The 12,240-nt window shown below is 41.5% G+C and overlaps 1 protein-coding gene across 2 annotated transcripts in view; it reads right to left on the bottom strand.

Moving 5' to 3' along the window:
- The window catches only part of LOC119478699 (matrix metalloproteinase-17-like), an 88,288-nt gene that overhangs the window by 33,237 nt on the left and 42,811 nt on the right, over positions 1-12,240 (bottom strand). For both annotated transcript variants that reach the window (XM_037753611.1, XM_037753610.1), the window contains one exon: positions 4,073-4,359. In XM_037753611.1, coding sequence (XP_037609539.1) covers positions 4,073-4,359 — 287 coding nt within the window. The remainder of the gene's footprint in view (positions 1-4,072; positions 4,360-12,240) is intronic.

Raw genomic sequence — 12,240 nt, 5'->3', positions numbered from 1 at the left:
AATATTCAGTGAATTGTGCAGCCTTAGCGTCGTGGCATGATTTTGAAGCCTTTGTATCAGTGTAATTGAATAACGATTAATAGGTCAAAAGGGTTTAGATTTGTTAGACCTGGTAAAGTACTAGAGCTGAGCAGGTCTCCCTCATCCGACAACACCGTCACTGGTAAGTGGACCTCGAGTTGGGATTGCTGTGTCGTAACAGTATGAACTTCCACGCCTCGACTTAGTTTGGAAACTTGTGAGAGACGTTTTAGCCAAATATTTCCCACATCATCATCTCTAGCTCTCCTCTCATAACGTTTCCCTCTCTCCTCTGCTGTCCATCCATCTTTCAAAAAAGAAGGGATGAATGGAGGTACTGAGCAGAGGAGAGAGGAAGGGCATTTTTAAATCGAGCCATCCAGATGAAAGGAGGACTAAAGAAAGCAAGTCAGAAAAAGAGGAGAGTTAATGATTTATGTTGTCATTCGTGTGACCGCACTGAGACAGCCTCTGCCTGACGATGCATTCAGTACGACTAGATCACTCCATCCGCTCATTTCATCTGGATGAGTGGACCTATACTGCCCTTTCCTGCTTGCCACCTCCCTCCCTCCTTCCCTCCTTTTTTTTTTTTTTTTAAAAAGCAAAGGACAGCAGGGAGTAATGAAGATGATGCTGAGCGACAAGACCGCCAAGGTTTACAGAATGCGACGATTTGGTCACATTTTATTTTTGAAAAATGGTCCTGCTGTGCCACCAACAATTTAATTTGCACCAGTGTGAAGACACACACATACCGCAACGAGTCTGGAATTCGCAATTATTCACAAAATAACAAGGACACAGACAGTTCTGCAGAAGTGCAAAGAGGAGGCGGGTGAATGATGACGTCTGCAGAGAGGACAGATATTGTATTGTGTGAGTGACTGAATGTATGAAAGGGTGGTGTGCGTAAGAGTGTGTGGGGGGGCTCACTTTCTAAAGCCAAAACACCAAAGCACTGCGCTGTGTTTTCCACAGCTGTCAAAGAATAACGGATATTTCTAATATAAGCTCATCTATTTTTGATTGGCAGAACTGATTGAATTCCATTTAGAGCCGCTGTCATCCTGTCCTCATTTCAAACTCGCAGATCTCCCTCAGCGGGTAATCATGCTCTTTCAAAACTGTTTGATGAAAGTAATTTGGCCAGATCATTCAGGATAACGCCGCATAAAGCAATCTATTAGCCCCACACAGCTCAAAGCAAAAACACACTGGATGAATACATTTTACCGCACTGGAATGGGCGTCTGTGTGTAGATGACTAATAACAGACTTAGTAATGATATATTACAACAGATAATAATTAACCTGGCTCAGGTTAATGAGCTACCTTGATAATGACTTAAAGTGTCTGAAATTAAAACATGATATCCATGGAAATAATTATTTTTTTTCTGACTGAGACTTCTGCCTTGACCTCAATACAATAGGATAACAGAATTTTATCTGTGGTGCGAAAAATCATATTTGAAATCTCAACAGCTGGGCTGCAACTAATACATATTCACGAATCTATCAATCATCGTTTCAATCGTTCGTCACTGAACTGCATAATACATGTGAAGAATGCCTGTAACAAGCTTTGAGAGCTCATGATGGAAGTATGAAATCGCTTGTTATTTCAGGGAATGTTGGGCAGTTTTGATTCAAGAGATTAAAGGTACAGTGTGTAGGATTTAGTGCCATCTAGTGGTGTGGTTGCAGATTGCAACAAACTTAGTACCCCTCCGCCGAGAGCAAAAACGTGGTAACGCTGTTCGCCTCGCTCAGAGACCATCCTTACCATAACAACACTACTTTAAAAGCAACGGAAGTCAGACGGCGGCTTGCAGTACCACGGTTTTGCACTCTGCGGCTGACATTACCGCAATTTCACAAGCATGTCGGAGAACTACGGTGGCCTTCAGGTAATGTAAAAATGCGAAAGGCTCTCGCTAGAGCCAGTGTTTGGTATGTCCATTCTGGGCTACTGTAGAAACATGGCGGAGCAACATGGCGGACTCTGTGAAGAGGACCCGCTCCCTATGTAGATATGAAGGACTCATTCTAAGCTAACGAAAACACAACGATTCTTGGTTTCAGGTGATTATACACTAATGAAAACATAGTTATGAACATTATATTCCATTTCTGCAAATACATCCCCTGAAATGTTACACACTGTAGCTTTAAGAGATTTATCAATTATTATGTTGAGGATTATTTTTCTGTGCATCCACTAATTCATTAAGCATTTCAGCATAAAAACAATGTTCCAGTCACTCTGGGTCGTGCACAGATCTTACTTCATTATTTTGGAGACATTTTAGGATGTCAGCAAGAACACAACATTGCAATTAGTTGACTCATGAAGGTTTAAAGCAATTAAGGGCTGTACTACAGAATCAGCTAGAACAGTGATTCTCAACTAGGGGTACTTTAGGGGGGGCTTCTGCAGTTGCCAGGGGGTACGTGGAAAGCTCATTTAATTTGCTGCACTAAAATGATTTGGGACGTAGTTGGCTCAGTTATCAAGGAAGTGTGAGTAAAGATACTGGTATCCTAGAAAACCTATGGGTTCCATGGTTACAAACCATATCATGCTAAATAACGCTACGGACTTAGGCTAAATTTTGGCGTAGATAAACTGGCATAGTGATTTTCAAAGGGGTCCCTTGGCCTCTGACCTCAAGATATGTGAATGAAAATGGGTTCTATGGGTACCCACGAGTCTCCCCTTTACAGACATGCCCACTTTATTATAATAACATGCAGTTTTGGGGAAAAATCATGCAGTTATTTGAATGCAGTATAAATGTGTTATTTTCGCCTAAAATGTTGTATTTACATACAGTATTTTCGCATACCGGGGTCGCTAAACATTCTTGAATTACATTAATTGGGTATGACTATAAAGTTGAGACTCTTGTTGATCCAATGAGCCCAATTGTATTTATGTGTGATGATGTCAGTCCCCATAGTAGACATTTCATTGTAGTGAGACCATTTGTTTTTTATTTGACATCAGTGTAGAACATGACCTGTGGTGACCTCTAGGATAATCACAGCCTCATGAAACTTTACAACCACAAACAAGAGACCTAGGGCATACAAAGGATTAATTGCTTTCCTAGTTAGATTGACAATAAGGGGGTTTCTGAGCAGTTTCCAGAACAGAAGTGCTCTCCATCCAATCACCAAAAAATGCAATTCTTGCAGAAGTATCCAAATTTCAAAAGTTGTTGATACCAAAACACAGCATGGCTTTTTCTATGGTGTTCCTCAAGGTCTTGGTGTTTTAATGTGGTATTTTGGAGGGAATATTGATAATTTTGATCAATTCTCAAGTGGTAAAAAAGGTTCTATTTAACACCAAATCTGTGTAACAAATGGTATCAACCCAAAATTGCTGTTATGAGACATAAGTGAGCATGGGGATGACCATCACAAACTATTTTTCATTTCGCATTTTTACTGAGTAGAGCTTGAACGCACCACAATGTGCTCCGTGCTGTCAGCAGACAAGCTCACCATGTTCTAAGCCCTGATACACTTTCACAATGTATTTTAATTAATTAATTAATTTATTAATATATATTTCTTATTAATGACGAGGATAACTTAACACACAGTGCTGAACTGCATCTCAAATTAATCTTCAGGTTCCCAGTTTTCAGATGATGTACACCACTTCTATGTGACATCTACTGTTGACTTTTTATCCTGAACATCCCCTATCCCCCACCCCTACCCCTCTAAAAAAGGAGGGTGGAATGGTAAGGGTGAGGAAAATAAATAGCCAAATAGGATTACAAATCAGTGTGATGCCGATCTTTAGAAATTTTACAATAACCAGTGTGCTGCCCATCAACCTGTCAGATGTGATGTGTTGCAACTGTGCATGAAAACTAATTAGCAAGCGAGCAAAGCAGTTGAAACATAGCTAAAAGTCATGGATAAATGAAGCAGTTATCTTTTAGATACAAACATGGCTGGAAAATAGAGTTTATTTTGTACAAACACATAGACTCTGTGGTTTAATAAAGCAGATTGCAAAGTTCCTCACCTGGAGATCTGAAGGTCCAGGCCTCGTCATCATCAAAGTGCGTATCCCCTGCTGTGAATCTTTCTCCAGGGAAAAATGCGTGCGCCACAGTTCCCCCTGGCCCGTCAAAGGGATATCCATCATTGTGGTCGGCCTTGGTGAAGTCGATTTGAATGTCTGCATCACTGCCGGCCACCTCGTGGAAGTTGAGTGGTGCGATGTCACTCCAGACCTTCAGGGCGTAGTACATCAGGGCTCGAACAGTGTCCCTGCCCAGTAAGGCAGAGTCCTTAGGGAAGGTCCTCACTCTGAGAGGAGAAAAAGAGAGGGGGAATATTATGTACAAGAAGAAGAAGAGACAAGATGGGGTGAGGAGGAGGAGGAGGAGGAGGAGAGGAAGTACACGGGGGAGTTGAGAGGACAAGACAGGAGAAGAGAGAAGAGGTGGCTGATGAGGGAAGGGGACGGGAGACTTGACAGAGGAACAAAGTCAAAGTGGAGACAAGAGAGGAGAGCTGGGCAAAGTGAGGGGAGAAAAAAAAAATAATGATGGACATGAAACAAGAGGAGAAGAAAAGGAAAATTAAAGGAGGAAAGGGTAAGAGAGGTACAATCCGTGGGAGGAGACAAGGGGAGATGTCAAGTGTAAGGGTGACACATCAGAGATGAACATGAAGAGGTGGAAAGGGACACAAAAGGTGGGAAAGAGGAAGCACAGGAGACAGAAAGAAGAAGTGGAAAAAAGGAAGCAGGATGCTGTAGATACCGGCAGGATGGAGAGATAGCTCCGAATTGTATGAAAGCACAAAAGCATAAAGGTCAACTACACAATGTTGAAACAAAAAAAAATCAGTTTGCATATCTTATGTGATTCCATCGTTTTTGTATTTCATGGTTATGTGCTCCTTCTGCTCACACACACTGATAATAAACTGATAATACAATGTGCATTTGGAGAGATTATGGCATCAGCTTCCAGGAACAAACTGTCAGTTTTCCCCTTTTCTATCCTCATCTAATTTTCTTCCCTTCCTTTCATCACACTTAACATCTCTCAAGCCATTTCTTTCTGTCAGCGACAGTGGAAACAGGACGAGAATAAACAGAAAACCACTCAGAGGTTTGTCTACCCCCCTCTCCTTCTAAATCTCCTTTTCTTTTCTCTCCACCCGCCAGTCTTTGCCTCGTCCTACTCCTCTGCGTCTACGCGGAGCCCTTGCTTTCTTTCTCCCCACATAAGCACTTTGTCTAAATACAAGAAGGCGGTTGCAAGCTGCTCTAGGACATTTAATCAAGGTTCACGGCCTTGAGAGGGTGCCGCCTTGTCTTAACGGTACAACCAAGCTTACAACCTGGTACATATCGTAGGCGTTCAAGGTTATTTTGGTAGCGCATCGCACTGTGGTGCAATCCATGTATCGGACAGCAGGATTTCATCAACAATCTTGACCTCTTTTTCAAGTGTCATGTCTTGCATCGAAAACTGTACCTCAATCAAAAGGAGAGCACAAACACGGATATTGATTCACGTATCGATTGCCATGGACAGACCTGAGGACTAGTTTAATGCTACATGGTGAGATGGCCCACACATATCGACTGTATCCCACAAGCACAGAGAGAAGTTTTTCGTCTCCGAGTCTGAAAGGAAAACATTACTGGAAGACCGAAATGAAATGGGACAAAACAAATTGGCGCAAGACGACCTCAATTCTTGCATGTAGCTGCACCAAACCAAAAATGGCCATCTGTCAAACCACCTGCGTATCTCGTTTATGCTGCAATGTGCATGAAAGAGGCAATAAAATGGCAAATAGGTGAAATAATAATGAATAAAGATGTTCAGTAAGAAACAAGGATTGCAAACTCTGTAGGTGAGTGCACTTCAGCTGAGCTGTTACTTTCCAGTATCCGTGGATAAACCGGCTTATAAATTAATTGTCTCTTACTCAAGGGATACCGCACTGATTTTCGGTTTGGCTGGAGTTTTAATCCATTCGTTAAAAGGAAAATGTTTTTCTTTTCTCCTCTCCAGTACACATTTGTTAACTCAATTTCAGCTGTAATAAATTAAACCTTTTAAACTAATTTTAACATGATCAACTGGTTCCTACTAAGCATGAGATTAGAATATTTCTATATCACACACTATGATTTTATCTCTAAGTGAAAGAACTTGGTCAAAGTTCAGTGGTTGTCAAACGGAGGTGGCAGAGAGCCAGTGCAATGGGTCGTACAATGTGAAGCACACCTAAAGTTGAATGAATCTGGTTCATTACGTAACAATGAGTGCTCTGATGCTTGATGATGATTAAGATTTGGCGAATGCTTTTCCCATAGATTGCATAAGAAGTGGACGTAGTCACCGATTGGTTTGTGGACTGCCGTTTTGAAGCCTTGAGTTCAGCATTTTTTCAATCACAAGCCACGCCCTAAAGCATACCCTGCTTTATCATCTATTTGACTCTAAATTGGATCATAATTTACTAAATGAACATCATGCTGTATTGAAGTAGATGGCACTCGACTTGTGTGACACGCTTCCTTTTGCACGGTGATACGGTCGGTAGGATGTAATTCGCTAGAAAGAAAATAGTTCCTATACATGACCCTACAACAAGGTCTGTGGATTATCTTGAGTAGCCAGCTCATGATTTATGGAAAGAGATACTGCTGTTGAGTTTTTCAAATGTATTTTTCTTTGGCGCTTTGAGTGCCACAAGCCGAATGCCATCTAGTTCTATTATTGGATATTGGATGGAAGACATCTCTGCGGACGATATCTCCAACACTCAGCAACTCGCACCAAAACAATCTAGGCCTATAAATAGCACTACATGTAAGAGGAAAAATATGTATTTTTGATTTTGGGGTGAACTGTCCCTTTAAGATATTCAATAAATCCCGGGATTCACAGGAAACAATGCTTGTCTTAAAGGATAACTTTGGCATTTTTCAACCTGGACCCTATTTTCCCAAGTGTTTGTGTCTAAAGTGTCTAATGGGGACAACACTTTCTGAAATTGGTCCAGTATTGAGGGAGAATGCTGCAGCCACTAAACAAGCTGTAAAGTAATGAATTTGGGCAACCTGGCACCGTCAAAGTATGTCCACTAAAAGTGCTTGTTTTTGCCACTAACAGGCTCAGATTGTTATTATAAGTGTCTGTGACAACATTATGGAAAGGACCCTACGGAGAAACAAAACCTTTTTCTTAGCTTTCGCTTGATCCGTTCTGTTTGTTATTGTGTGTCTCGCTCGGAGAAGTCTCGTTCTGAAAGCTCACATCGCATCCACATTGTCAACATCAGCTAAATATTCAGCCATGACATTGAAAATCTTTTCGATAACACTAAGCTACGCTATCTGTAGTTCGACACAACAAACTCTGACACCACCGGTGTCCCGTGGCTCTCCTCTCTCAACTCTCACTCATATTTCTACAGTCTGTCCCAGCCTGTCAGTGGCAAAAACAAGCACTTTTAGTGGATGGTGCCATTAGGTTGAAAAATACCGAAGTTATCCTTTAAATATTGCTTGGAGTAAATGAACAAGAAGGAGCAGTCAAGTGACATGCTTCAGCAAGGTAATCACATTTCACTGTGCCCTGCTGTTGTGTGGAAAGGTACTCGCACTGTCTGCAGAATGACATCAGATCAGCGGTTGCTTATGGTATGATGAAAAAAGGCAAATTATGGCTGACTTCTTTATTAAAACAATGCAAGTTTGTTTGGCTGCACTGTAAACAGATACACGGCTTGCTTTTCTGTTATATTTCTGACAAAGTAGCTGCTCAAGGAGTGTTAACTATAGGCTGAAATCTTAATTATCAAAATCACAGTGAAATAGTTGTAATGCTTTCCCACCCCTCTCCCCTTTGTGATGCATATGCCAATCCAAATCCATGACAACAATACCTCAGAAAACCTCATCATGTTTGATCAGTTTAGACAAGCTGCACCCGCTATGGGACTTGTCAAACTCAACTATGTGCCAATCACGGTAAACATTTGGGTCGCAAATAGGTTTCAGAGACCGAAGTTCTGTCACTACAAACAATCTTGTTTCATAAAAAAAAAGCCCTCTGTCATTCCCATTCCTTCTTTTTTTTATTGAAGCTGGCATCTTGAAAGCAGAGTTCCTGTCAAACAAATCATTTGTTTGACACTCATACACAAATCCTTCATGATTAAGAGAGTTTTTTTTGTTTTGTTTTTGAGGACTGGTGACTCATTCGTCGGATTGAAGCTTCTCTCCCACAGCTTATGTGTTGCTCTTTTACCAGCCTAGGATCTCTGGCCATGGTGTAAGGTACAGCAGCGACTCATTGTGATGCTTTCAATGGTTCATTTTCCGTCTTGGTTCTTTATCTTTGCTGAGCTCTTTGTTCTGGTTTTAAGAGTTTGGCATTGTTATAAAAAATATATATAATATACCTGAAATACAAGCTGTAGATTCAGCCGATATACAAATCATTTTCAAGGGATGCTGGGCTGCGTATCTCAAGTGACATAATACTCTTCTTATTTGTTGATTTTGGCATGTCTACTGGCCATTTCAAGCATTTCCCAGTGTGAATCGCACCACAGACTCTTGAGGTGCTGAGTCTGAGTGAAACAGGAAGACAGACGGATTGTTTGTCCAGTACTCTAATCCCTGGGACTGGCTCTGTGAACTTGTGCCCACCCTGACAGCTCATCACAGGGGTTTGAAAGTAAATGCTTAGCCCAGCTCACCTACTTACAAGCTGCAATTCGAGTGAGCAAAGTGAGGCTGTGGGTGGCCGTGTGCTTGTCAATGTGCAATGAGAGAGTGCACTGCCGTTGTAACTAAGGAATGTCACGGTGAGGACATTTTCCCACCGGTTATTAAACTATAGTGACAACACCGGTGTTACAGATTATCCACCGGACATTTTATAAGAAAAGATGACGCTCAATATATGCTTACTTTGACCTTTAACGTCGGGTGGATGTGTGTCTGGCCTCTCCGTTCGAGCTTTCGCTGTGGGGTTCCGCAGGTTTCCACACGGCGCAGCTGCTCCGTGCACACCGGCTGTTACCGCTCCGTCCTCTGCATGGTGATTGCCTCATTAACGTCATGGTTCCCTTATAACATTGTTTTTAAATCAGAAATATTGACAAATAGGCGCTCTCTCGTCCTGTGTGTGTGAAATCTGACTATAAAATAAAAGCAAAACGACAGTGTATGTATGCCCGAACACCGTGTAACACCAGTAACACGACTACCGCTGCAAGCCTTGTTATAAATATATTTTTGTGAGTGTATGCGATACTCAAATTTGGTTAGCAACAATTTAAGATTAACAATTTAAGATTATATGGTTAATCTTTTTATAATTTTTAGTCGATTAGTCAACTAATCTGTCGTTTTGGTCTCAGTCAATTAAGATTTATTTAGTCGATTTTCGTAATTTTTTCATGCTGAATGACTTCCAAGAAACTTATGAGCACATCTCTGTTAAACACACGATTTAAAAGAGCAATATGTAGGACTGACAGCTAGCGTTTAAAACGGGTAACAGCAGTCCAAATTCAAAAGTTTGGAGCCGTGGCCCATCCGCTCCTCCGTTGTGGCTGATTGCATTTAGCGCAAATTTTCACAATTTGAGGGTTACCTTCTAGACATGACCGTGTTAGCCTCTGGCCAGCAGCAGTATTCAGAATCATTTCACCAACTGTGTGTCTCAAATACTCGCTGCCTTGACAACCCAGAAAGATGTGCCGAGGCTTTTCAGGTCTGGTACAATCTAATGTTATGTTATCTCTGTTGATCCAGTTGGTTTGCTTGCTTCCATGGCTGCAGAAGGATGTGTTTGTATGCCAATTTGTTCCATATGTGGCAACGACGTGTTGAAATGGGCAGTGGACGGGATCGCACAGATCCGAAACAAAAAAAACAGACGTTCCGGACCGGACAACACTGTTGTCAGAGAAGCCAGTATTTCAATTCAGCATGTTTCCTTAATCTCTATTGGTCATTTTATGATTGATTACAGTAAATAGATTACATATTGGTCCTTTAAAGTGGTCCCTTTTGTGTGATTCTTTGTGGAGAAACTCATTGTTACAGATCTGTCAATTAAATACAACTAATCAATTAGTCAACAAAATCAGACGAGTGTTCCAAATTCTTTGGTCGAGTAAAGCCGTATTAATTTTGCCAGGTGTCACCCACTATTTCATTTCAGAAGAACACAGTACATCTCCAACACAAAGGAGAGTGTGAACATGATGATGTAGGTAAGAAGAAGATAATGAGGAAAGAGAGACCTACTGTAATATGAGGGAGAGTGAGCAAAAGAGGGAGCAAAAAGCAGACGCGCAGACACCCTCCTATGGCAGAAATATTTCTGACAACTCCCCACGGCTTCGTCTTCCACAGTTCTAACTTTAGTCAGAATCAGAGTTTGTTCTCCGTGAGAATGACGAGTTCCTTCAGTTTCAGCGTTTCTCCAGGCTACTACACTCGGAGGGATCGGTGATCACACAGACACATTTCCATCTCTGACAGAGTATGTGATGTCTCCTTTTCCTCACCCGCAAAAAATGTACCTCATTACAAAAGCTCTTTAAAAATGGCTTGTGTTACAGACTTGTGAGACAGTACGGCAAGATAGAGATAGAGAGAGAGAGAGAGAGAGAGAGAGAGAGAGAGAGAGACAGAGAGAGAGAGAGAGATGGCGATGATACATGGGCGTAATTGGGGGAGGGTATTTAAATTCATGGCTTAAAAAAAATTTAACTTTGCGAAAGCGCTTTCCTCCGTATATCAACTTACAGTAGCAAATAACACAATATGATAAATAGGTCATCATGCCTTCCATGATAAATGGTAGTGTAATAGAATAGATGACTGAGTAATGCTGTGTTCATTTCTGTATTATCGAAGATGAAAGCTGACAATGAAAGATAATGAATTCTCATTGTTAACTAATATTCTTGTATCAAAAGCAATGTCCTTCATACTGCCTTTGCTTTGATTGAGGTCCAATTTTAGTGCCTTTTGTTATCAGAATATCACAATACACATTGTCAACAGTGAATCAAAACAAACTTTTTTTTTTCCCCCAACATTACAAAAGGAGGACATATTTGCTTTTAAGTCCTGAGTGCTAGGGAAGACTGCATGTAGCGAAAACAGAGGTGAATCCCAGGGCAGCAAACAATTCAAATGCACTTGTTGCTGCTTTATGTTAGTTTAAAGCAGTGGGTGCTTCTTTCAGATGGATTGTAATGGCTGGACAGTGAGGGGGGGACACTGTTTCGAAATGTTTTAGTGAATCATTGAAAGTATAACCGTAAAACTAGACGTAGGGAGGACAAAACTGGGAAATTGAAAAGTGAAGTATACGGAGGGAAAACATGTTCCATCAGTCCCCAGTGAAAATATGCCCACCCACCATCTCAACCTCCAAACTCTTACTTTCTACCTCACTACCTGCAGGGCACTCTTATTACCCAATGTTGACACTGAGTATTGGCATTGGAAATACACTGTGAGGTGTGAATTTGTCCAATATAGATGTAATTTGTAGGGATACTGGGCTTTCCGACCTTGCGTTAATATGTCTATGAAGTACACAAATCTGCACAATTACCACAGCTGGAGATTGAGACATGTTGATCACCGTGTTTGTATTTACCATGAACGCATCAGTACACTTTGCTAGCTGACGTGTTTTGCAAGTTTTGCACTTCCAAGGTTGCCACAAAACTAGGGATGCTAATTTAGATTTTTTTTTTCTAACCGATTGCCGACCGTCGTTAACCGATCATTAACCATTAACCGTTAACCGACAAGATCAGTGCCTTGCAGGGGTGCTGTGGTTGAAGTGCCTGACAAGCCACCCAGCTGTAACGATCACCTGATGCACAAACAGGTTAAATGCAGTGTAAGTGCAAAAAAAGGCAACTGAATCCCCAGTTAACCCGTCCGGTAGAGTTAGCAGCCACGATGTTGGGTGCACTGTCGTGGACACATGCAGCCACTTTCCAAGAAAGGTTCAGATTTTAGCTGCGATGTTGTCAGCTGTGTGTTTGCCTGGAGTACTCTGTCATGGTTTCAAGTGAAGGGAGGTTAGCCCCGAAGTTAGCAACAACTTCGGCCCAGGCTCTCTTAAGGTGGGCTGACCTTTAAGGTGGACCAGTTATTCTCATTTTAGTGAC

Source organism: Sebastes umbrosus, chromosome 19 (genome assembly GCF_015220745.1).
Source record: "Sebastes umbrosus isolate fSebUmb1 chromosome 19, fSebUmb1.pri, whole genome shotgun sequence".
NCBI classification, from domain to species: domain Eukaryota; kingdom Metazoa; phylum Chordata; class Actinopteri; order Perciformes; family Sebastidae; genus Sebastes; species Sebastes umbrosus.
Note: the sequence above shows the minus strand (reverse complement) of the source record. Positions and strands in the feature narration are given on the sequence as shown.